At 35.2% G+C, this 27,239-nt stretch overlaps 1 protein-coding gene across 1 annotated transcript in view; it reads left to right on the top strand.

Moving 5' to 3' along the window:
* The window catches only part of ARL5A (ARF like GTPase 5A), a 30,846-nt gene extending 6,000 nt beyond the window's left edge, over positions 1–24,846 (top strand). The window contains exons 2-6 of the mRNA XM_045781936.2: positions 7,302–7,362; positions 7,815–7,962; positions 9,717–9,800; positions 15,467–15,618; positions 18,491–24,846. Of these exons, the coding sequence (XP_045637892.1) occupies positions 7,302–7,362; positions 7,815–7,962; positions 9,717–9,800; positions 15,467–15,618; positions 18,491–18,539 (494 nt within the window). The 3' untranslated portion in view covers positions 18,540–24,846. The remainder of the gene's footprint in view (positions 1–7,301; positions 7,363–7,814; positions 7,963–9,716; positions 9,801–15,466; positions 15,619–18,490) is intronic.
* The last annotated feature ends 2,393 nt before the right edge of the window (positions 24,847–27,239 follow it).

Here is a 27,239-nt window from a genome sequence, read left to right as displayed (position 1 = left end):
ACATCTTAACTGACTGAGCCACCCAGGCTCCCCTTTCTTTTCTGTTAAAAATATTTTAACCATTTTTAAAAACCTCATATGTTCAATTATATTAGTTTGCATTCCTTTGATGGACTTTAAAAGCCTATTTATGTCTTAAGAGTTTGGTGAAATGTTTGCATATTTATGCATTTTTGGTGACAAAAGATTTTATTGAGTTTGTAAAATGAAATAGAAGAGAGAGGTTTCCAGTTTGGAGAATGTTATGACCTGCTTTATTACATCCCCTATCACCATCTTTGATGCTCTTTTCTCCTGTTTTCCAACATGCCAGGCAATTCTCATCTTGTACCATCCACCATACCTTCTCTCCCCAATGTACTTTATTTCTAGGCACTACTGAAGAAAGACTTAATAACAGTTTAGATCTTTATCCATCACAGGTTATGTTATCTGATTGCAGCTTATTGATTCTGTAGTTCATTCTGTACAGTGGCTGTAAAAACCCCATCCTGTCCTCCCCAGGCAACTAACTTATATTATGAGAAGATGGAATCCTCTGGTATGACGCTCTTCCGCCAGTGCTTTTTTCTCAGTCTGCGTCTGTGTGTTACTGCATAGTGGTTGTGTTCACAGCAGTTTTATCTTGCTTATCATGTTCATCTTATGGTCAGGTATGATAAAGAATCTTTCCGGGGCACCTGGGTGGCTCAGTCGGTTAAGAGTCTGCCTTCTGCTCAGGTCATGATCTTAGGGTCCTGGGATGGAGCCCCACATCAGGCTCCCTGCTCTGGGGAGTCTGCTTCTCCCTCTCCCTCGGCCCCCCCCATGTTTGCACACACATTCGCGCGCGCTCTCTCTCTCAAATAAATAAAATTTAAAAAAAGAATCTGTAGTATTTTTTGTCTAGTTCTTCCTTATACAAGTGGTAGAAAAGTACTGTATTTGAAATCAGGAAATAAGTCCTATGGGATATAGCTAAAATAAGAGACTACTTTAAAAAACAAAACCAGGTGAGTTTTCACCTTAAAAGCTATCATTTTTGGGGCACCTGAGTGGCTCAGTCATCAAGTGTCTGCCTTCAGCTCTGGGCATGATCCCAGGGTCCTGGGATCGAGCCCCACATTGGGCTCCCTGCTCCTCTGGAAGTCTACTTCTTCCTCTCCCACTCCCCCTGCTTGTGTTCCCTCTCTCACTGGCTGTCTCTCTCTCTGTGTCAGATAAATAAATAAAATCTTAAAAAAAAAACTATCACTTTAGAAGGCCAGAGAGTTATTCTACTGATATGTCTGTTATTACTCAAAATACATATTGAAAGTCCTTTTAGAATTTCCTTAGAGACAAATCTTTTAAATCATTCTTATCATTTAGGGATCATACCTCATTTAACAGCACAAAGATAGCACTCATTTTAGCTATCTTTTACTTTATTATGGCTGAGATAATATCAGGTGGCTCCCATCCACCTTTAAAATCAAAATCATCTTCAGCAGTTGAAGGGTTCTGCCGCTATTGGGAATGCTCCAAAACAGTGTACCTCAGGCTCTGAAAGCAGTCACAGAAGAAGGGTAGCAAAATACTTTGAAAAATGGTAGCATGGTTAGAATAAAAGTTTAACCTCTTTAAGTGATTAAGGACTTTGTAAGAGACAATGCTTTTTTTGTATCTGTATTTTTTTGTATCTGTATTTGTTATTTGTATAGACAGACATTTCTTTAGTCATTCTCTATAGTTCTTTATCATAGGTTGTTGCCTGTATTTGTATTGTTTGTTTTTGCTCCTATTAATTTGGTACTGTTTTTAGAATAGTATTTCTTTTTTTTTTTTTTTTAAGAAATTTGTGTATTTATTTATTTGTCAGAGAGAGAGAGCAAGCACAAGCAGGGGGAGTGGCAGGCAGAGGGAGAAGTGGGAGTTGATCCTAGGACCCTGGGATCATGACCTGAGCCGAACGAAGGCAGACGCTTAACTGACTGAGCCACTCAGGTGTCCCTAGAATGGTATTTCTCACATTGATCAGAGTAATTGTATTTTCTTCCCTGAGTATTGGCATGTCTGTATAAATTTAGTCCTGTAGCTAATACAAAGGGGGTTACAAAATGGTATTCCCGAACTAAAAATAGCTGACATTTTGAGAATGATATATTTTTTAAAGATTTATTTATTTGAGGGAGAGAGCGAGCATAGGGAAAGGGCAGAGGGAAAGAATCCCAGACTCCCCACTGAGTGCTCTTGAGAGAATGATATTAAAAATTAGTATTCAAGTAGGAAGCTAAAAACTTTTATTCAAGTCAAAGATCATGGTATAGCATGATGTAAATTCTGTAAGTTCTATTAATACAATAGAACTGAAGAAGAGATATGCCATCAAAAGAAGAATGCTTGACTTGTGGACATAGAATAATACACAGTTAAAGAGGCAAAACTACCGTGCCAATTGAAAACTTTTCAGGTGAGGGGCGCCTGGGTGGCTCAGTCTGTTAAGCATTCACCTCTTGATTTTGGCACAGGTCAGGATTTCAGGGTTGTGAGATTGTGAGATTGTGAGATCGAGCTCTGCATCGGGCTCTGCGCTTAGCATGGACTCTGCTTGAGGATTCTTTCTCTTTCTGCCCCCACTCCCCTGTGTGCTTGCTCACTTGCTCTCTCTCTAAAATAAATAAATCTCTTTTCTTTTTTAAGATTGTATTTATTTATTTGTCAGAGCACAACCAGGGGGAATGGTAGGCAGAGGGAGAAGCAGGTTCCTCCCGAGCAAGGATCCTGATGGGTGACTCGATCCCAGGAGCCTGGAATCATGACCTGAGCCAAAGGCAGACTCTTAACTGACTGAGCCACCCGGGTGCCCTAAATAAAGAAATCTTTTTTTTTTTTTTTGAAAGCATGGTAATGCAAATTTATTTATACATTAATTATCTTTGGATGTTAAAACTTGTGGGTTGAAGATGAATGAAGAGAAATATATTTACATAGTTCTGAAGCATCTGCCTATATTTAGAAAGAGAGTAAATGAAATGAATCATGGGACATCACATTAAAAACTAAGGATATACTGTATGGTGACTAACATAACACAACAAAAAATCATTATAAAAAAAGAGAGTAAATGATTAAGAAAACATCAAAATTTTAAAGGTTGGGTAATCCAGTGAGGAGTATAAATTTAAGGATAATCTTGTAAGTTTTCTTTAGGTTTGAAGTGATCTCAAAATACAAATTTTATAAAATCATTTTATAAACTTCACATTCTCCAATTTTACTTTGCTTTGGAACCCAGGGTCTAAAAACAAAAAAAAAGTAAACAAAAACACATTTCTATCAAAGACAAGTTATTTGGACACAATCCAAATTAAAATACTACATCAGAGATTGTGATTTGAAATATGCAAGAACATGAGATGAATTTTTCATTTATAGTCTTGGGATGATATGGTAGGATGGTTTTCTAATAGGTGGAAGCTATATTGATGACTGACTCCCTGAGAACAGCAGTGATTTTCACACATTTGAATGATTAATATTTGCATTAAAACTACAGGTTCAATAACACACTCAGTTAATTTTGTGCTCCACAGGATTTTAGATTTACTTTACACTATAGTTTCTTTGATTTATTTTCTATTAATGGCAGTTTGTGTCATCAAATTTAATAAAATATGTTAAGCTAGATAGGCTCCTCCTCTAGAATATGTACTTTAGGAAGAATTTATTAAAAACCATATCTAACTGCCTTCAATTATATTTTCAAAATTCAGAATGTCACATAAATAATCATTTTACTTAAATTCTGTAATTCTTCAGAGGCTTGTGTATTTTTTTAAAAAATTATGCTCAGTAATGTCACTTAAATAAAGAAATCTTAAAACAAACAAACCTTTACAGGTGAAAAGGTGCCTTGCTTAAAGAATTCAGTAGTCTGGCCCTGGTGCAGGTATGGCCGTAATGTGGAGATAGATTTATCCATCTTGCATTCATTGCAGCCTATAAAATACTGCCTTTGATGGGATTCTGTGTTCCCCAAGTAATCTGATTTTAATCCAGCCACTCAGTTACTTTTCCTTAGGGAGAGACCGCACTTGTCAAGTAGTTGTGAACATTTGGTCTCATTGTATGTTACTCATTTTGGCATTCTTATTTACATATTAGTCACTTCTGTGAATTGCCTTCTCTGAGTCCTGTCTATTCTGAGTAGCAGGATTGAGTTGGTGGCCCTGGATGATGAAGGGCCATACACTAGGCAAATTCACCAGAGAAACGATGAGGCCTTTTGGTGGTCATTCAACTGAACTTACCTTACCATGCCCTCTATATGTTATTAACCCTTTATTTAAAATAAGTATCATCTTTGTATTTGATCATTTTCTCAGTTCCTTTACCCTAGTCATCTCTAAAGATTAAATAGAGTGGGCCCTGCATCTTTAAAATTATTTTTAAGAACCTATATGGGGAAAATGTGGTCATGTTCCTTTAGAACCCTAGTGGTTCTAAGCTGCCTGCCCTTTCTTCAAAGAGATGAGTGATTGGATAAAATAGATTGGATTAAAATTTTCTATTTAGATCTTCCTATTTTTGTATAATAGGAGGAATTCCCCTCCATGGTAAATGGCAACTATTTGGAAAACCTCTACTATCTGGTTGAAAAGGTTTTTCTTAAAGGTATCCTTACTGTGACGTGTTATAACCCTCAATTTATTATTTATATTTATAATCCTCATTTATTATTTATAGGATGAATATGAATTAATTCAACATTTATTGAGTACCTTGTGCCAGGAAAAGTTGTAGTTATTGGGATTATAAAGATGATTAGCATGGGATCTATATGCTTGAAGGGTGCCTCATTAAGCTTTGAAGATTAGTGTAGGTGTGAATAATTATGATAAGTGCTATGTTAGAGGTATTGTGGAAAAGCTTGAGAAGGTGATTTTTGGAGGAAAACTAAATTTAAAAGATTAGTAGGAATTCCCTAAATGAAGAATTGGAGAAGGTAATTCCAGTTCAGGGAAAAACTGAGTAGAGTTAGAAAAATGTTTGCTGTGAAGATAAGCGGCTTATGTGGGGAGAATGGCTTGAATTTCAGCTTAGATACGTACTGGTAGTGGTGAGAGATAAAGCTAAAGCCTAGTCAGTTATGACTGTCTTTATTTACTAGGCTGAGAACCTGTGCCTTGTCTTCCTGTCAAAATGGGGAGCTGTCATTTATTTTTTATTTATTTTTTAAAGAGAAGAAGAGAGGGCGTGCTCAGTTGAGGGGGGGGGGGTGGCAGAGGGAGAGAGAGAATCTTAAGCATGAAACAGGCTCCACATGGGCTCAATCTCACTACCCTGAGATCATGACCTGACTTGAGATCCAGAGTCGGACACTTTAACCCACTGAACCATCCAGCCGCCCCTGCAGAGCCATCATTTAACTAAGAGTGCTGTTAACCAGCTTTGTAATGTAGAACAATTACTGTAGAAACAGTAAAAAGTTGGATTGAAGGTAGTCCACCTAGGGAAGGTTTTACAGTAAGAAATGAAGAGGACTACAACTAAGACAGGAGGAGGCAGGTTCAGGATGTATTTTTGAGGGAGAATACATAGAACTTGGTGACAAATTAGATGTTGGGGTTGAGGGAAAGACTGAATGATCTCCAGGGGCATCTAAATTCGTGGCAATGCCATTAAGCAAATTAGGTATGATACAATTAGAAAAAGATTTGAATGTTGGGTTTTGGATATGTTGAGTGGCACTGTGTCTGTCCACTAGATCCTTTGGAGTTTAGGAGAGAATTGAGAACTTGGATTAGGAACTGTCTTTCTTGGTAGTTGGCACTGCTCATGTGCTATCTTAATCATTATACAACCCTGAAAGATAGGTATTGTTGTCCCTGTATTATAGTGAGGAAACTTAGGGTTAGAGAAATAAGTCATTTGCCCAACGTCACATAATTACAGATATTTTTCCATAGTGCTTGTATTATCTACTGCTATGTAACAAACCATTCCTAAATGTGACTTAAAGCAGTAATTTTTAATTATCTTTCATGGTTCTGTGATTTGACTGAGCTCAGCTAGGAAGTTCTAGCTTGGGGTTCTCATTTGGTTGCAGTTGGCAGCTAGAACTAGAGTCATCTATTGCTTGACCTGGCTGCATATCCAAGATGGCTTCTTGCGTCTCAGCTGGAATGGCTGGAACAGCAAGGGGCAGCCATGTGGTGATTTCTCCCCACAAAGTCAGGCCGTGCAGTTACCCTAGGCTTTCTCACTTATTTATATAGTGGTTTTGGGATAGTAGGACTTGTTACATGGTATCTGGTTTACTGCAGTGGGAGTTGTCCAAGAGAGCCAGGCAGCAGCCACAACATTTGTAATGATCTAGGCTTGGAAGTCACGCAGCATCACTTCTGTTACGTTCCTTGGTTAAAAGTGAGTCCCGGGACCCCTCAGATTCACAGGGGGTCAGGAGCGAGGGAAGACTATACGGGGGCATGAAATCCAGAGGCCATCTTTGGAAACGAGCTTCTTCCCTGCTGTTTTTGGAATAGTTTTTAGGAAGCATAGAAATAGATGGGTCCTAAGAATGCCTTGCTAAAATGTGAGGAGAATGCAAGAAGACAGCTCTGGGAAACATGAATTTTTTTAAGGAAAACCCAAGGAAGAGGAGTCTGGGGAAGAAAAAATCAAGAGATGGAGGAAGAGAACTTAGAGAAAGTAGTGTGATAGATGCCGGCGGGGGTGGGGGGCGGGTAGTCACTGCCACCATAACCATACATTCTTAGATTTGGTTGTTATATTGAAACAGCTGTATTAAATGTACTCAGATGGTTATCGATCATGTATGATGGGACCTGGCCTTCTACCAGATTTAAAGGTTAACCTTTTTTTTCGTTCTCGTTTATCCCACCATATATATATATATTATATATATATAATATATATAATATATATATATGTATACACCCAGTTGATGCCTAAGTTTCACAGTTAGAACTTACATGGCCTAGTCTAGTGTGAAATATTTATACTTTAAGTCATTTGTAAATTGTGATTACATTTGGGATACTTTAGTCCGAGTAGACTTCCATAGACTAGAAAGAATATAGTGTTTCTGGCTTCCTAGAGAGGTAAGAGTTCTCTGTAGAATGAGAGGGTGGGACAGTGAAATTAATGGCACACTTCTGCTGGTCTTGCTGGGATATTCTTTTGAGTTCCAAAAAGGTAAAAAGTGCCATGCACTGAACTATAACGTAGCTGGAAAGAATGAATAAAATAGGAAATTTAAATTTTTTAAAATTTTTTTGTGTTTAATTAATAAATGGCTGGTGTTTTCTTTATTTCAGAGCACAAAGTTATCATTGTTGGGCTGGATAATGCAGGGAAAACTACCATCCTCTACCAATTGTAAGTATTAACTACTTCAAAATTTTTATTTTATTGTTCAAATTATTTTTTCTGCCTGGGTGATACTTGATTAACAAAAGCAATAAAAAATATGCAACCTAAATTATTCTGTAAGAAGCAGCAAGTGGACTGTCAGCCTGGAGCCAGATTTCAGCAACTATTTCAAGAGAACTAGGAATTTATATGACATAGAGCATGTTGTTCACTTTTTTTGCTTGTAGAAAGTAGAGAAATACTGTTTATATAGTTTCTGGGAATGAATCTGGAGTATTTAAGATAGTTCACTACCTAGCCCCATCTCTCTTCAAACCCGTAATTCACTCTTAGGAGCTAGTAGAAAAGGACCATTTGGGTATAAAATATAAAAACTCATGCTGATTTATCCCTTGATTGAAAAATGCTCGATCTTGCTTCCTTGCTAATTGTAATATATTTGAACTTTTTCCCCCCAGTTCTATGAATGAAGTTGTACATACATCACCTACAATAGGAAGTAATGTAGAAGAAATAGTGATTAATAATACACGCTTTCTAATGTGGGATATTGGTGGCCAAGAATCTCTTCGTTCTTCTTGGAACACTTACTATACTAACACAGAGGTAATGTTTCTTAATATACTAAAACTTCTATGAACAGAATGCTTGGGAAACATCTTCTAGATGTGAACTATTATAGTTAATCTTTATGAAATATCCCAGTATGTTAATAAAAGTAGGGTTTAAACATAGTAAAATCTTTGATTCCCTTGTTTTGGGGTCATTGTATATCTACTGTCATTGAACCTCTGTAGGGAGAGTTGGAATGAGGGAGTGATTGATTAGTCTGATTCTGTATTAATCCCACACCTTGTGTTAAGTAGTTTTTACAATGAGTTCCATCTCATAGTTTGTCATTTCATTTCTCTCTTACTGTTTATTTTTGTAGACTTAGAGAAAATCCTAGTTAAATGAGAGGATACTGGAGGATTGAATCCTGGCCAAACTTTTACTATGTATGTTCTTTAATGTAGCACAATTGCACATGAGAGAATTCTTTTTCTATTTGGTTATAAAACAGTTTAGACATAATCGTATGTTTTTATTTACATGTTATTTCCCAAGACGAAATTTCAGACCTATGACATTTGAGAGTTTCATTGTATTGATCTTATACATTGAAAGGCTGGGACAATCATTTTTGTAGTGCTGATTATAAGGTAATAAAACTCCAAATGTACATAAAGATGAATATTATGTCATTAAGACACTATTAAGTATCTCTAAGGAGTTGATCCCCTAAAACTTCACTAAGCATTTGATCATGTTTTTTGGAAAAGGAAAGGTGTGTATGATTAGTACTTCTGTGTATGATGCTGCAGGTATCAAAGTTATGAAACATCTTAAAAATTAATAGTTTTATTAAAATGCCTTGGAATAGAACCGGTTTTATAGTAATAAAGCCACATATCAGTAAGTATCAAGTGAGAGTAGAGGTAAAGTAGCAGTTCTCAGCCATCTGCCGTATGGTTAATGAAATCTGAAAAATAGAAAAGACCCTGAAAATTAACAGTGGTTTATCTGGAAATGAAAATCTAGTTCTAAAAAATAAATAGTGCATGTTAATTATAAGCAGTTAGAGTTAACTTGATGGCATCACCAGGGCCATCATAAAGTGACTATTTCTGCTCCTGTTTCCCTTGTGGTGTTTGGTGCTCGTAGAGGTGAGGAAGAGGTGCAGCATAGCTCATTCCTGCAGGGCTCCTTTACGAGTCTCATTGCATCTTCTGACGCTGGTCTCATTAGTTCAGGAAAGAGTTGTGCTTGCAGGCAGCAGGTACCATTTACATAAAGAAGAGAGCATGGTTTTAGATACAGATTTATTCTTTCACTTTGTTGACTTTTAAAAATTGATTTAACTGTCACATCACTCCCATATCATGCCCTTTTAGAGTTTGAAGTTGATATTAATAAGTAATATCTGTAGAAATATCTAAAATTTAGGATCATAATGTATTTTTTTCATATTAACTTGGGTGCACATAGATGGGTATAGGCTCATTACCGTTCAAGATATTAATTTAGAGAACAAACATGTTATACATTGGTTAGAATATTAACAATATCCTAATAAAGTGTTAGCATCGTATTCTCTTTTCTCTTATTTTCTCTTAAAAATTAGCAAATAATATTTGAATTAGAAATGGATCAAACCTTTAGGCTTCACAATGTGTAGTAGGTATCTCTCGTTTTCCAGTAATACTGTACCATAAGGTTCTAATTTCTTGATATTTGTGGTCTATGAATCAAAGAAGTACTTTAAAAATTCTGTAAATATCAAATTATGTAATCACTAATTTTTTTTGTAATTATTTTAGTTTGTAATAGTTGTTGTGGACAGTACAGACAGAGAACGGATTTCTGTAACTAGAGAAGAACTCTATAAAATGTTAGCCCACGAGGTAAGTAGGATTCTGGCTTGCGCACGCGCGCGCGTGTGTGTGTGTGTGTGTGTGTGTGTGTGTGTTGGGGAGAGGGTGTTTGTTTCTTTCTTTCTTTCTTTCTTTCTTTTCTTTCCTCTTTCTTCCTTCCTTTCCTTTCCTTTCCTTTCCTTTCCTTTCCTTTCCTTTCCTTTCTTTTTTTCTTTTCTTTTCTTTTCTTTTTTCTTTTCTTTTCTTTTTTCTTTTCTTTTCTTTTTTCTTTTCTTTTCTTTTCTTTCTTTTTTAAATATTTATTGAAGTAACCTCTACACCCAGTGTGGAGCTTGAACTCACAACCCCAAGATCAAAAGTTGCATGCTCTTCCAACTGAGCCAGCCAGGTGCCCCTGTGAGAGGTATTTCTCTATCACATTTGTTCTTCCTACTTTCTAATGACAATACCACTCCAATTTTTATTTCTTTGTTTTTTAAATAAACTTTTAGGTTTGAAACAGTTTTTTTAAAGTAAGCTCTACGCCCAACATGGGGCTTAAATTCATGACCCCAGTTTAACAGTCACATGTTCTACCAACTGAGCCAGCCAGGCACCCCTACTTCAGATTGTTTAAGAAGTTATTTATCTGCCGGCCATTCCTGCTTTATAATTTTGATGCTTGCCAAATTGGAAGTGTATCTGGAAACAGCAGAAAGATTTTGGAATCTGTTGTAGAATTTTATTTCTTTTATCCTAGATTAATTTGGTCTAGAAGTTTTCCTGGGTGAAAAGACCTAAATTGGATTGCATTTTGCATTTTGTATAAATTAATTATACAGAAGGTTATCATTGGAAATGAATTTTTTTAAAAAGATTTTGTCAGAGAGAGCTGGCACAAGCAGGGGGAGCAGCAGGCAGAGGGAGAAGCAGATTCCCTGCTGAGCAGGGAGCCCGATGCTGGGCTAGATCCCAGGATCCCGGGATCATGACCTGAGCCGAAGGCAGACGCTTAACCGACTGAGCCACCCAGGCATCCCAGGAAATGAGATTTTAAAGTCTCATGGGCACTTAGCAAGTCTTGATTGTAACTTAGTTATCAGACTAATACTTAAATGTTGTTGCTCTTAGGTTTCTCTGATATTGTCCCTTTGACTAAACAAAACTATATGACTAACCACATTTTCTTAGTCTTTGAGAAATATTACTGGTAGCATAATTTAAAAATTAAATAAACTAAAAATTATAGTTAGTACTGGTAATAGTAACTATAAAATCATATAATACTGTAGTAGCAATTGATTTTTTTGTATGTCTTTCATTGCAGATGTTACTTTCGCAACTCATTTATAGGTGGAAATAGAAAAATTAGTATTTAGTATATATATGTAATTTTAATTTTAATGGAATTTCAACAGAGCTTAAGAAAATTGGGATATCTTTTTGGGGTGCCTCGATGGCACATTTGGTTAAGCATCTGACTCTTGGTTTCTGCTCAGGTTATGATCTCTGGGTTGTGAGATCAAGCCCCGAGTTGGGCTCCGCACTTGGTGCGGAGTCTGCTTGGGATTCTCTATCCCACTGCCCCTCCTCCCCTCAAATAAATAAATAAATCTAAAAAAAACTGGATATCTTTGTAATGACGTTTCGTATTAATTTTTTTAATAGAGGGGGAGAGCAAGTGTGCTAGTAGGGGGAGGGGCAGAGGGAGAGGTAGAGAGAGAATCCCAAGCAGGCTCCAGCTGTCAGCATGGAGCCCTCTGTGGGGCTTGATCTCATGACTCTGAGATCATGACCTGAACCAAAATCAAGAGTCAATCCCTCAACCAGCTGAACCACCTAGGTGCCCCTGAAGTTCCTGTTTTCTGTGTGGTGCTCATGCCCACCATGATGCAGTGTCCCATTTTGGACTGATTCTGGCAGCTGTATTAAACTCCTTGGATTTTTATTCTTTAAATACATCTTGCTAATCATGCATTTAAAAGTTTCGATTCTAGTTTGGGAAATAATAAGCTATAAAATTTAAGGTAGAAAACTGAGGGTTGTTTTTTTTTTTTAATTTTCCCTTTGTATTTTACACCAAGGGGTTATTGTTGTTTTATGAAGACTTAGGAAAAAGAAAAATAAGACACAAATGTATTTGTCTTTTGGCTGTTTTTGCTATCTTAACAGGTAGCCTCTTTCTTTGATTCTTATTCTAATTTGCCAATATGTAGCAGGATCAAAGAGCCCAGTGGTAGGACTCAAAGTCATTGAATTTTACTAGCTAGGGTATTAACTTAAGCTGGTCACTTAACTTCCTCTGTTATGGGTGTTACCCATCTTTTATGGGTGAGGCCCAGAAAATTAGTGACTTGACCAGATTTTTAAGAACCGGGATTTGAATTTGCATTTTCATCATTCAGGCCCTTTGTTAAGAAATAAGGCCTCCTTGGAAAGTGACACACTGGGGAGATTGCCAGAAAAGAAGGGAATTATGGACGAAGTTGGGAGCTAGATAAGCCATTTAATAGGGTCAGGAAGAGCCAAATAGGCAGTTTTGGAAGGGGCAAATGGATCAAAGATGAGAATGTGAGTGAAAAACAGATTTTGACATGGATTTAGTTAGGTGTTTCATATATATCACAGTAACCAATAAAATCTTATTGTCATCACTAATAATGATGCTTTACATGTATTACTGGATATGAAACTATGAAACGATTTTAAATATTTCTGAAAGCTTCATTTTTTTTTTTTTAAAGATTTTATTTATTTATTTGAGAGAGAGCATACGAGCAGAAGTGTGGGGTGTGGAGGGGCAGAAGGAAAAGCAAGACTCCCTACTGAGCAGGGAGCCCAATGCAGGGCTCCATCCCCGGACCCTGAGATCATGTCGTGAGCTGACGGCAGACGCTTAACCCACTGAACCACCTAGGCGCCCCATGAAAGCCTCATCTTAAATGAAGTGCAAAACTTTGAAGCTCATGAATTTTAAAATAGTTCCAAACATAAAAGTATAGATGAAGTTTTATTCATAGTGACTCAACTTCTAGGAATTACCTTCACAAATGGAGCTTTGAGAAACAAATTGACAACTGCATATGGCATATGGAAGATGCTAAGTAAATATGTCTTGCACGTGCTGCTGTTCATCTTCTTGACTGAATGCAAAAATACTTTTAGACTCTTAACAACAATCTGTAATAGGTAGCAGAAAGTTTTTCAAAGTTTAAAATGGCTGATGTATAAAAATCACCACTGTTCACCTTGTACTTTGACCTCTTATTAAATCAAGTTGATGAGCAGCCTTAATCCAATATATCTCTTTTCTGTTGTTAACATAATGCATAATTGGTCCTGAGGTTATTGAATAAAAAGTAAATGAAGATTTTCTTCTCTTCCTAGATACTCAAAATTAGGGAAAATAGCTATATGTTTGTTTTTTTAAAACAAGAACCCCAATTTTAAAAATTTGAGCCAGTGAAATCTAGGAAAATTAGATTCAATGTGGGTTTTATTTTGAGACTTTTCAATAAATAGCTTTATTTGTTATGTTTTCCAATTTTCAGTCTAGGGGTTTCTCCAAATTTCTTCACCAGGATTGATGAATATAGATTACGTGCAAATAAAATAGCGTAAACGATGTGTTCTAACTTGTGCCAGGTATTTCTAATGTCAGAAATGTGCTCTTTAAACATGCCAGCATTAGCAGTCCTGACCTATATAAGATTTCAGCATACTCTAGCAAGAGATATTGAAACCTGGAAGATGGGAAGATAGGAATTCCATTCCATGGAAAGTCCACCTACTCAATGATTCAGCCGCATATCAACTATTGATAAGTGTTCTGTTTTCCATTTAGGGTAGGAGAAAAAGTATTTGATCCTTGATAATGAGTAGAGTAGATGTACTGGTTATAGTCCATCTCTTCAACTTTTTGCCTTTTATATAGACAGATGAACTGAACATAGATAAAATAAATTGACTGTAAAATCTTAAAACTTAACATTCTAGAGTATCCCTTTCTGACCAAGCTTTTCAGGTAACTGTCATTAACCGTGGTAGCATAGCTGCTATCCTGCAGAGGGCGCTGTAACTAAAAGTATATCTTGATTGTTCTATAAAACATGTTGCGTAACTCCAAATAAGAAACTTATTACTTATATTTTTTACTGACATCAGAAAAAAAAATCAAAGAAATTGTTGAAACTCTGTTCTCACAGAGTAAAATAACGTGGAGCAGTGTCAATTTGTATATACTAAAGACTTTCTTAAGACTGTACTTTCAGAGATCATTTCTATAGTTTGTATATACTAAAGACTTTCTTGTTTCAAACACATATACACATGATTGAAATCAAAATAGCCTATAAAAATCCCTAAGAAGAATGATGTCATTCAACACATTTGAGAAAACTTGCAAGCACAGCACTGAAACCTTAGTTTTCTCAGTATTTCTTTATATATATATAAATTATATATATATATAATTTTATGGAAGTTTAATCTACCAGCTGAGTGCATCCCATCATGGGTTCTTAATTTAGGATCCGTGAATGGACTTTAGGGTATCTCTTAACACCCTAACATCGTATATAAATCTTTTTTTGCATATATATAAATGTACAATTTTTTGAGGAAAAGGTTCATAACTTTCAATAGATTATCAAGGAAGTCCCTGGCTTTAAAAACGGGAAACGAAAGGGTAGGACAGAGCAAAAGGAGATGAATAACCATTGGCCTGCTTTGTGAGTAAAACATTAAACCAGTCACTTTGGGGTATGCAGAAAGGTAAAGATGGCCCTCATTTTCAGGGCAATAAGTGAACTAACATTTACTGGACTGTTTGTTACCCAAAGCCAGGTACTGAACTGGAGTGTTTTTCATGTAGAGTAGTTCATTCATCCAAACCTCATCCCCAGGAGGCAGGTGGTAATCTCAGCATTTTCTTTTTCTTTTTTCTTTTTTTTTTAAAGATTTTATTTATTTATTTGACAGAGAGACAGCCAGCGAGAGAGGGAACACAAGCAGGGGGAGTGGGAGAGGAAGAAGCAGGCTCATAGTGGAGGAGCCTCATGTGGGGCTCGATCCCATAACGCCGGGATCACGCCCTGAGCCGAAGGCAGATGCTTAACGACTGTGCCACCCAGGCGCCCCAATCTCAGCATTTTTTAAAAGAGGGGCAGCAGCTATAGCAGGGAAGATCTCTGTTCAAACCTGGTTCCGTTATTGAGTAGCTATATGACCTTGTATGAGTTACTCACTGCTGAGTCTTAGTTTCCTCATCTGTAAAATGGGAATCTTATAGGAATCTTTTGTGAGGATTAAAGAGGTTTTGTTTGGAAAATGGTTGACATAATGGGTGTTTTGTTCAGATTAGATAATAAATGTTAGTTATGAGAAACAAATTTGGAAAAATTAAAGAATTTGCCTCAGAGGCAAAGCCTAGAAGTGGTAGACCTTACTATCTAATTGGGACATTTGATCAACTTAATGCCAATGCAAAGTGGCCCTATTGAATATTCAAACCTGAAAAATCTTCATTAACAAAGATAGAGGACATACGTCTCAGAAGAATAGGATTGGTTTAGGATAGCACCTTCCAACTGAGAATTAAACTCTATGTCAAGTAGTTGAAGAATTCCAGGTTAAAAGATCAAAAGTATTCAGTTAATTAAGTTGGAAAATCTATGAATAAAATGCACTGGCCTTTACAATTTTGTTTGCTTCTGTAGGACCTACGGAAAGCTGGATTGCTGATTTTTGCTAATAAACAAGATGTTAAAGAATGCATGACTGTAGCAGAAATCTCCCAGTTTTTGAAACTAACTTCTATTAAAGATCACCAATGGCATATCCAGGCATGCTGTGCTCTTACTGGCGAGGGGTAAGAGGTCTTCCTTTTGGAAAACGTGTTTAGTGTAGAAACATGTATTTCTTCTTAAAATCAATAAATATTTAAGGCTACCATGTATAAAACAATGTAAGGGAGAGATCTGAGACATAGTCCTTATCTGTAATTAGAGTTTTTAGCTTGGTCCTGTAAAGAATAAAACCTAAAACATATGCATAATACATATAAACATACTGAACTAATCCATGTGAAGAAATAGATGATAGAGTTGCTGTAGGAATTCAGAGAAATGGGAGTGTTATGGGGAGCTGGACAAGTCAGGAAACAGTTCTTGCGCTGGTGGTGGGTCTTAATACTGTAATGTCCTGTGCCTTGAGTGCTTTCCATACAGTGTATCATTTAGTTGTGGTAACAATCCTGTGGACCAGTTGGTTTTAATTTACATTTTATCCGTAAGGAAGCTGAACTAGAAAAGGATTCAAGTGTGAGACTAATTTGGGATACTCATTTTGCCACCAGTATTGTCAAGAGGAGGCTGTGCACTTTAAAAGGGGGCGGGGGTTTGGAGTTGGAGAGAGTTTGGCATGAAGGTTCCTGGTTTGGGAAAGAAAGTTAGATGCCTACAGTAGAATTTTGCCCTAGTCTAATGCCCAGAGATGAAAGGCTTTCAAGAAAGAAGTGGTTGTCAGCATTGTCAAATATAAGGTCAAGGATCAGGAGGAGGGAGAGAGCGCTGTTAGAAGAGATGGAATAAAGGAGGTTAGAAATAGGATAAAAAGCTAAAAGAGATGAGCAGCTTAAGGTTTTTGTGGTAGTTGTTTTTCCAAAATATGGTGGATCTGTGTATTTAAAAGCAATACAATTGGAGATGAGGGTTCTAATTAGAGGTCTTAAATTTGAGGTATAGGAAAGGGCAGAAGCTTGGGACAGAGATAGATAGCTTTAGTAACGTATCATATCAGTTTACCTCCTCCATGGTCTTGTGGAGGAGAGTTTCTCCCACTTCAGCTACCTCATCTATTTCTGCCCCAAGCTTCTGGTCTTGCCTAACATCAGAAGAACCTCGACCCCAAATTTAAGACCTCTGTTTAGAATCCCTCGTGTATGTATTTAAAAGCAGAGAAAAAAGAATTAAATTGGAGATGAAGATGAATCTTAGTGAAATAGAAGGCCCTATTTTCTGATTACAGACATTTGATAGAGCGTAATTAGAACCTCAAAAAAGCAAATATGTTTGTTTAAAAAAAAGTCACAGATAATACCCATTGTCCACATACTCATTTAGGTAAAAATACCTTATCCATTACATGTTTCTTTGTCAAATAGTTGAATACATATTGATATAGGTATATCTTTATACTTTATATTTGTCTGCCAAAGGTCTTTAAGCAAAAGCACTGATTTTAATACTAAATTTGACAACAAAGAAGGTCATGTAGGATTGGCAGAAGATTTGACTTAACTACTTGGAGTAATTGTGTGGAAATATATCATTAGTTAGGATAGATACAAACCCTGGCAGTTTCATTTTTAAAAGAGGATATCAATGGATGATGTTCTATCTTTTTAATTTTTGGTTTATGTGGGCTTCCCTCTGCAGTAATTATCAAGTGGAAATGTTTGGTTTTGGAGAAAATGTTTCCCTTCTGCAGTCTGGCCACCTTGATCTAAGCTCTAGGTTTTAGTATTTAGTTGGTATTTTGACTCCCACCTCTGCCATTTGCTAGCGTCTTTTAAGCCTGGGTTCCCATACTTAAGCCTGGGTTCCCTCTTGTAGTATGGGAAGGGTTCTGGTCCCAGCATTGTAAAGATTAAGATAATGGATATTAAGTACTTAGCACAGTTTCTAGTTTGCTATTAGTTAACGACAGTTCATTTAACAGTTTGGACTTAATTTATTCACCTATTATTTTTATTATTTTGCACCATTTCCTATCAGTAGTTTAAAAGTAAGGAATCTAGTAACAGTAGGGAGAGTATGAGCCAACACCAAAATAACCATTTACTTATCTCATTGTCTTCTTTTTCTTCTTTTACATTATTAGATTCATACTTCCACAAAAATCTGAGTTCTGGTGTTCTTTAATTAAATATAGTAGCATAGTTTATTATCTGTAAAAGCTTCTCATTGATAATAGTTAATATTTTATAGCAGTCTTTCATTTTGTTATAATATACACAGCCATTTTCCTCTCGTTAAACATTTAGTTTTATTTTAGTGAACATCTCTTTTCTATGTTTTGTGCTGTTCTCAATTATGCATTGAGAGATTTTATTCCCTTCAAATTTTTAAAATATATAGATGTAACATACATATTATGTGTATACTTTACCAGCTCAACTGTATAATTAGTTTAATATCCTGCCACTTTTATTTCATTTATATCATGAGCATTTTATCATACTGTAAAATTATCCTTGAAAGGAAATTTTTAATATTTCATGATATCACTGTTCTCTAATTTAAATTTTTTCTGCATTTCTAAGTATTTAAATTTTACTTTTACCTATTAAAAATGCTTTGATGAACAGTCTTATACATCAACCTGTCCTTGTCTCTTACTGTTTTTTTAGAATATATTTCTAGAAGTAGAAAACAAGATTGATATTTTAAATATTTCTGATGCGTATTGCTGAATTACTTTCTGTGGATATTCATTATATAATTATTGAGCTCCTTTTATGTGTCAGGCAGTGGTCTAGGCACTAGAGACGTAACAAAACCAGAAGAGTGTGGTTATACTGCTGTATATGAGAGGATGGGTTCACCACAATAACAACAGCATTGAATATTATTGATTTTTTAATCTTTGTTGTTTAGAAAAATGAAAAATGTTATCTTTTAGTTTGTTGTTCATAGCTTTTTAATTGAGAATTTAATCAAATGATTTTATATTCTTTATAGATTATGCCAAGGACTTGAATGGATGATGTCACGACTTAAGATTAGATGATCTCTACTGACCTCTTCTCATAGACTTTGTATAAACGAAGTGCTGGACTTTACCTGAAAGCTGCAAAAATTAATGGTTTAGATATATTTATAATAAACTGATTTAAACTTTTTCTATAAGAAGAAAAATTAAGACCACTTATTTGAAAACAAAGATGAAGTCTCACTTTCCAATCTGCTTTCTCATTAGTTCCTTCCAAAGCAAGGTCTTTAAAGCTGTGATTGCCATTTTTCTCATAATGAATCCTCTCAGGACATTGTGTAGCCTGTGGTAAGTACAAAGGGAGAGGAAGACATTTTTCACTTTAAGAGCTTTATTGTCAGTATAACCCTCCCTAGTTGAATGTTATTCTCTTCATGTTCCATTAAGTCAAAATACAAATCAGCACAGATACTCAGTTTCCAATATTTTAAAATGTAATGTTAATTATGAGAAGTATTTTGCATAAGGTTGTATATGTATTGTGTATATACCTCAAATTCCACTTTATGGCTTTGATTATGTTCTAAAGAAAAGCAAATAACACAAAAAGTAATAATATCCTTAATGACCATAATGAGATGAGTACTGGCATTGGTGTTAAGTGCCATTTTGTGCTTTCCCCCTGTGTTCTCTGTATTGTACTAACCAACTCGCAAAATCATTGAGCTGCTCTTAAAAAAAAAAAAAGAAAAGAAAGAAAAAGGAGAAAGCTCAACAGTGTGTACCTATTTTTTTGTTGATCAAATTACATACATGAAAACATATAATCCAACTGAGTAGAGTATCTGCAGATTTTTGGCTTAGTATTATGAATGGACAGATTTTCACAATGAGCAGTTATCAGATTGGTTCCTTTATTGGATCTGTGCCATCTCAATTACTGAGAAAATTGTTAATCCATTAATCAGTCAATCATTAATTGTGATTAAAATTATCAAGTGATTTTTTTTTCCAACATTAATGGGAAGCTGTTGTGGAAAATAGTCTACCCAGAGAAGTATCACCCTATAAATATTAATCAAATAATTTACCTAGCATCTTCTTAGGAATCGAATTATATGTCAAGCATTTAAAATGAGTTTGAGATGAAAAGTAAAGCTTATTTTCTAAGCAACACAGGTTATTTCTTAATTTGAAATTTTCTCATTTTAGGAATTGGGATAGTTTGAGATTTTTGTTTCTGTACTTTTTTTTAATCTTAACACCACATAAATGCATTGACGATTATAAAATATAAACTTTTTTAAATGCTTTTAAGAATTTGGTTTAAAAGTTGATCAACATGATATATCATTTTTCCAAAGAAGTAACTTGACCCCAAATATCTTATGTTTGCTTAGGATATTATTTTTTTCACTGAAAATGGAAAGCTATGAAGGTTCAAAGTATTTCTGTTGTAATTGTAAACAAACTTATCCTAAATGTGTTCAAACATATTTTTGGGTACTCTCTTTGTATGTGTTTCATGCCGTGAAAATCTGAAGGCTGATCCAAACTGGCATGTTTTAGAATTTTGAAGAAAAGAAATAACTGCTTTTAATACCAGCCTTTTAGATTTCATGCAGATTTTGATGAGGGATAATAGTATATACCACAAACATTGACAAAACTTGGAAAGTTTCTTTCTGTAAAATATAATATACTCAATATCTAAATCCAAGTCAGGCATGGGAGGTCAGTGTTTAACAGCAGATGTTTTGTGTTTTATATTTATATTACAATGTTCATAATGCAAGTATAACATTTTAGTATTTGTCAACTTGCTTTTACAAAAGTAAATTCTAAATTACTAAGCTTTATTTGTTCATATGTTCTCATACTTTTTCAAATCATTATTAGGAATTACTTGTTTTATATTAAAAAGTCCCTTAAAAACCCAAATCCATTTTGCAGATGTTGCATTTTCATCAGAGATAAATATTCTGTAAAGTAGTCCAGCAAATTCACATTTTTTACACTTTTTATCTTTTCATTTGAATAGTCATGGCTTAGTCCCGTGGGTTGCTGCCGCGTCACCTCAGCCCTATACCAGCACATTCCCTTCTCGTCAAGGTGTTGGCTAAAATTCATTCTTAGTTGGATGTTTAAAGCATGCACTACCTTGTTACAGTTGGTTTAGTGTGGTAGGTGACTGACATGGCATCATGAGAATGCATGAAATCTTGTACCACATTTACAAAACATGATTTTTTGTTACATTCTACCTTTCTAGGCTAAACATTAGAAATAAGGTTGTACCTATATACTTGTACATAAAACCAAAATTACAATGAGAAAAAAAAATTTTAATTTCATGTATGAATATACATCAAGATAATTTTAACAGTATTATTTCCAAATATGATGGAGAGCCTCATGAGTAGTCATATTGGCGATTTATATGTAGTTTAAGTAGAAATAAGCAAAGGGCAGTGCTTTTGGTTTTTAATGTGCTACTTTTGGGTGTAAACAGTCATCTTATTTAGAGTCATTGTACTCACCTCTGAAAAGAACAAAGCTTCATACCTCTGTACATGTGGCTGGATTTGAATATCCTGTTTGATATTAATTTTAGAAGTCATATAATTATTCTTGATATCTTGGTAAAAATAACCATATGCTATAAGCATTTAAATATGTTTGATTTTGTGATAATAGCATTTATAAAGTATATCTTACACATTATATTGAGGAGTCTAGTTTGAAATTGTTCAGTTCTATCTTCTTTGGCTCTTAGGATGGGCAAAGAATACAGTGAAGGCAGGTGGTTTGGGGGGCAGGGAGCAGTGGGTATGGGATATGACGTTTTGCCTTAAGAATAAAAAAAGTGTTTTAGCACTGCTGGCTGGCATTTTTAATGCAGATAGTTAAGGTGATTTTAAGTGTGGCATGAAATAGAAGAGTTTCTGCTTTCTGGCCTTTAAGAAGTGCCTAGTAGGTAGTTACAGAAAAGTGCAGGGAGCTTGAGGAAAGGCAGGAAGTCCCTGAAATACTCTTTTCTTTTTTGTCTGAGTGTGTAGAATTAAGATGCCTAGAAATGGGGTTCTGTTGTCCTCTCTCTTGTAGCACTTTACATGTCTTGCTGTCACTTACAGCAACCACATACAGTACAGACAACCTCAACATCTGTTTAGATTAGTGTAAATAGAAAAACTGTAAACAACTTTCTAGTTTTCTCTGCAGGCATTTTTGGGAATGTATCTGTAGTGTGTTTTACTTTGTATCTAGAGGATAGCAACATATCCCAGATTTTTCTTGGACTTTGGGGTCTTTTCTCAATTACCCAGTTGTATCCTGGCACCAATCCCTCTTTCAAAGCTGGGTAGAGACATGGTTTCTTTGCATGACTTATCTTTGACCCCTCCCAACTGTCCGAATATCTAGAACTTCTTGCTGCAGATCCACTTTCCCATAGCTTAGACATCCCTCGCTCCCCTGTATCTTCATTCACCATCAGTGAAGGTGTGTTACTCAGTCCTGGAGGTATTCTAAACTTTGCCTTATAGCCGTCATTCCCCAGACCAGTTTCTAAGTAGGTTCTCTAGTTCTTTGGTATCTCCCCACCACTGGCTTGATTTATCAATTTGTACTTTGCTCATTAGAGAGTATTGTCAGGGTTGTTGAGTACATCAGAAGACTGGCTTGCTGTATATACAGCATATGAATTCAGTGGTAAAATCCTTTATACTATATTTAACATTTTAATACTTCTTGATTTTAGCTTCATACACTGAAAAGTAGATTCAGAAGGATAACAGAACTACCTAGACTTTACCAGCTCCTTAAGCTGCTGGTTAAGCATGGAAGGGATGAAGTTATGTATACGTTATCTTACCATTACCAACAGTGGATTACGTTTTGGAGGATATCTGTACAAACAACTTGAGTTAGAAAAATATGCCAAACCAGATTTATACGTAGTGTTTCCCCAAAGACATCCTTAAAACCATAGCCCACGTTCTATTTTTTTCCTCATGTTTACTTAAAGAACACAAACATACATTAGATGTCTAAAGGAATTAGTAATGAGAAGCCTATCTTTACAAAATAAGCCTGTTGAAATAGGATTTAAAAGACATCAGAATCATCAGCTGTCATGTGTTGATTCTGTATAGATGTAGACACCGTATAGACAGTACTGACTTAAAGTTCCGCCTATACAAAAATAGAACTTCTGTCTCCTGCCTCCTTGAAGAATGTATGATAGTTTTAAGACCATATTGGTGAAATAAAGGAAAAAAAAATTTTTCAAATTTGGATGCTAAAAAAAATGACTTTTCTATTAAACCCTAAAGTGGTGTGTGGAATTGTGAAGAAATTGTAACAGGATATAGTCGGGTTAATTACATGCATTTTTTAAAAATCAATTGTCTAGTTGTTATGTATTGTTCTAAAAACTAAAGTTTATGGTCTTGCCTGCTAGATATGCTGTTCTTTGAAAGAAGATTCCCATAGTCTATACCCAAGAAGTGCCTAAAATTGATTTGTGTGGGATTTTAAGTCCATCTAATAAATTATATGTGTTTTCTATGGTATTATATGTGCTTGGTATACTGATGACAAAGCCGGAAGGATTTCTGAGTCACAGTTTGTGCTTTGAGTAAAAACCAAACAAACAAAAACCTAGATAACAAACCATAGTTTAGGAAATATGAGCAGAATTCTGTTGTCCTTTTGCTAAGATAGAGGCTAGAAAATTGAACCCTATTTCTGTTTTTTTTTAACAATAATTTTCACTCACAGAAAATTATATTGTGTGTTTTAAAACTTTGGTGAAAGTTTACTGCTTATTTAAGAGTAGCCTCTTAACTCTCCTGGTGCTTAGTGGGGAGTAATTTTGATCACACTGTTGAGATCTTGATCCATTTTGTGTGTGTGCATGCCCAAATCCTTCCTCTTGGTTTAGATTCTACTTACAAACTAAAATACTCGATAGACTCCTATTATGTTTCTCATATTTCCCTTCTTCCGTCCCTCCCTCCCTTCCTTTTTTTCTGACCATAGAGTGTGACTATAAATTCTGGGGGCAGAAACTTCACTGTATATTCAGTGATTTACAATTACAGTGTGTTTATATTTTAAATCATCTTGCATGGAAAGTGAAATGTGTACATGAGTCTAAATAATTGTATACTATTCTCTTCTCCAAAACTTCTTACATTGGTGATATACAGAATTCCTCTAATTATTTTTGCTTGAACTAGTCATTTAGATTGGAGTAGCCTTTTCTTATATTATGTCCCTCTGTGGTTTTTTTGAGAGGAGGTGATACCTGCAGAGCACTTTTAAAAATCTGGGTTAATGTTCAAGATAACACATCGAGGAGGAAGCTGTAATTATGTCTAAGCATCACTCTTTTGGTTGCTAGAGATGAGAAAAATGCATACTAATTTTAATTTGTGCTTAAAATACATCATACTAACAGTATTGATTTTAAATATGACAAATACTTGTAGATAGTCTTCCTTCTTTATTGTATTTTCCTAGACAAGCCTACATGAAAATGCATTCCAAGTAGTCTATTTGTGTAACTACCCCTCCCAAATTGAGCTCTATGTATATTGACATAGTTGAAGCCACATTTAATACCAAAAGAAATTAGAAAAACTTCTGAAAGTTTTTAGGTTCGCTGTATTGGGATTTCTAATATAATAAAAAGTTTTGAGTCAAGCTTTGTATGCATGAAGAGGCAGAAAAATCTGTCTTTATCTTTTTTTGAACTTGTGCTTCTCTGTATCCTAAGAAAATTTTACACTCAAGGAATATTCCAAAAAGTAAGGATCTTAGAGCACTTAGGCGGTTTATAGTTCATCGCTGCTGATGTGTTAGATACCTAGGGAAATAATGTTTCAGGCCTTTCTTGACAAGACAACTTCACGGATGGCTGGAGGATATTTGTTTTTGTACGGGTTGGGAGGGAATGGCAGATTGGAATAGGGACCTCTTCGTTGGTAAAGCAGTCTTATCAGCTGCTTTGCAGATGTGTTACTTCATTATACTTATAACAGTGTTCTTATGCCCATAACTCACTCAACTGTCAAGCTCCAGAAATGTTAAGGCATTGGTCAGGTGACCAGTGGTAGGGCCTTGTTTATTATGAAATAAAGGAATCATGTCAAGATATGTTTGGGGGGGAAATGAAAAATAAGGTTTTACTGGTGAGTTTCCATGTTTAATATGTATATTAACTTTTTTTTTTAAAGTTGCATGTTAACCTGGGATAAAGTGTTGTCTCTGCTTTATGCTTTGAGTAAAAAGGAAAAAAAAATGGGTTAAATTGTTACTGTTATGTACTATTACATATACCTTTTCTTTTAGAAGGGGTTAATTATAATTATTATTCACATGTCTGTGTTGTCAGTGTTTTTATTCTGATTTAGTCTCTGAATGTATTTAGACTTAGTGATGGTAGCTTTATTTACTGGCCAGGGCTGGGATCTGCCAGGGCAGTTGAAAAGATATGATAGCTGCATTATGCAAATGACAAAAGGATAGTCCTGATCTTCTCTGGGAACCTTTTTATGGACTTAGATAATACATAGAGAGCTTTCTATCTTTTTCTTCTGGGTATTTGAATTGGACATGAACCAGATAAATAGTGACCGGTTTATGTAAGTAATTTGTCTTAAATTGTGAGAAAAGTCTGGTCATTTAAAATGAGTATTATTAAAGTGAACATTCATGAGAATGGTTGATAGTAAACAAAAAAAAAGAAAAAAAGTTGGGGAAGAGGAATCACCCCCATGTGTATGCTTATTTGAATATTGTCTGTCTCCCCTCCAGTGGAATGTAAGCTCCAGGACAGCCAGTGACTGTGTTGTGTTTACCAATTTATATCTCTTAGTGCTGAGCACGGTGCTGAGTATGTAACAGGTGTTCCATTTGTATATGTTGATAAATGAATGAATGAGAACTAATAATATTATTGTGGGTTTTTCCCCCATGGATAGGTTTTTTTTACTTATGTAATTATAGCATGCTGACTGATTTAATTCTTATTTAATTCTGCCTTATTTCAGAAAGGATTCAAGGGGACTATATGTTTTTCTCATTAGTTCTTGTGGTAGAAATCAGATTTATTTCCTTAAAAATGGCCTAAAAACATCATACAGTGCAATAAGTGGTGTATACAAATTTTATTTATTTGAAATTTGTGTGGGTCTGCATCTAGGAATGTCAGGAACATAACAGTTTATTGTAAGCATCTGCAGACATTGAAATGGTAAATGATACAAAGCTCTTTTGGGAAAAAAATCTTATCATCATCTTGATCCTTATGCGCTTTTTTCATTTTCACATCTGCATTACCCCTCTTTTGCTACTAAGTCACCTTTGTCCCCTGAAAAGAATGAGATTTTCACAAGATATAATAGCCTCTGACAAGCCTTTTAAGTGTGTCCCTTATGACTGGTACCGACCTTTTGTAATTCTGTGACCGTGACCTGCCTAAGTGACCAGTTATTCACATCACTACATGCCTTGCATTTTAGCAAATTATTCTCTTATCAGCATGGATGAGATCTTTTTGAAGCAGTCCCAATGTTTGGTTGCTTCTAGATTTTGGATTCTCAGATAGTATTCTACTGTATTTTCATTATTTTCTTGTGCAAGGAACATTGTGAAGGACATATTCTACTAAAAGCTTTTTTTCATAGTTAGCAATGTTTCTTTCAGCTAGAATTTCAGAAGTGCAACTACTGGATTAAAAGGTATGATGGGGTTTGAGAGAGTGCCTGTTCACATTTAAGTAATATTGTGGGTTTTTTTTTTTAAATCTTTCCACTTTAATAAAAGGATAATCATGTTGTCTTACTTTGCACTTGCTAATTGATACTTTCTATATATTTTAGTTTCTTCTTTAGCTTTGTTCATTTATTATTAGAATCTCACTGTTTTTCTTATAAGTCAATTAAATCCTTTAAATAGTAAATACGTTAGCACTTAATCATGATTTTACAGACTTCCCAGTTTGCCCCTTTAATTTTTATAATTATCTTTTTTGGCATTAAAGTGTTTATTAGTGTAAAAAATTATATAAGAAATACATATTTCTTTGAGTAAAAACCCAAAAAGAGATATAGTAAAAAGAAAATTAAAATCATCCATTGTCCCACCATTCTGAAAGCCAGTATTGATACTTTGGGATGGATATGTATGTATATATTTGAGTGTATGTTTTCAATATAGAATTCTAAGTGCCCTGTAGTTTTCCTACAATATACTATAGACATATTTCACATATAAAAATTATTTTAATGATGTATTTGCTGTTTGGGCTGTCCCAATTTATTTAACCAGTCTTCTGTTGATGTACATTAACTTGTTACTTCTTTCTCGCCATTAAAAACAATACCGCAATTAATACTTGAATTTAGTTTTCATTCGATCTACAAGTTGAATTTCTGTGTCAAAGTGTATGGACTTCTAAAAGGCACTAGTGGCATGTTGCCCAGTTGTCTTCTCCAAAGTTTCCGCACGTCCTGGTCAGTTCTTCACTCAAACACATGGCCATCTTTATATTAAAGCACTGTATACTGCATTAACCTGTTCTCACTATTCACAGGACACGACCACTTCATCCAGGCATTTCCAGGTTGTTGGTGTACGTTCACCAGTTTTTCCCAGTCAGCAAAATGCAGGTTTCTCTGATCTTCAGCCTGTGATTTGTTGTTGAAAGCTTACTTGTTAACCTCCTTGTAATGTGTCCAACATGTGCTAATCATTGATTCCTTTTTGGAA

Source organism: Ursus americanus, chromosome 1 (genome assembly GCF_024610735.1).
Source record: "Ursus americanus isolate L20-20 chromosome 1, mUrsAme1.1.p, whole genome shotgun sequence".
NCBI classification, from domain to species: Eukaryota; Metazoa; Chordata; class Mammalia; order Carnivora; family Ursidae; genus Ursus; species Ursus americanus.
This window is presented reverse-complemented; position numbering and strand designations above follow the sequence as displayed.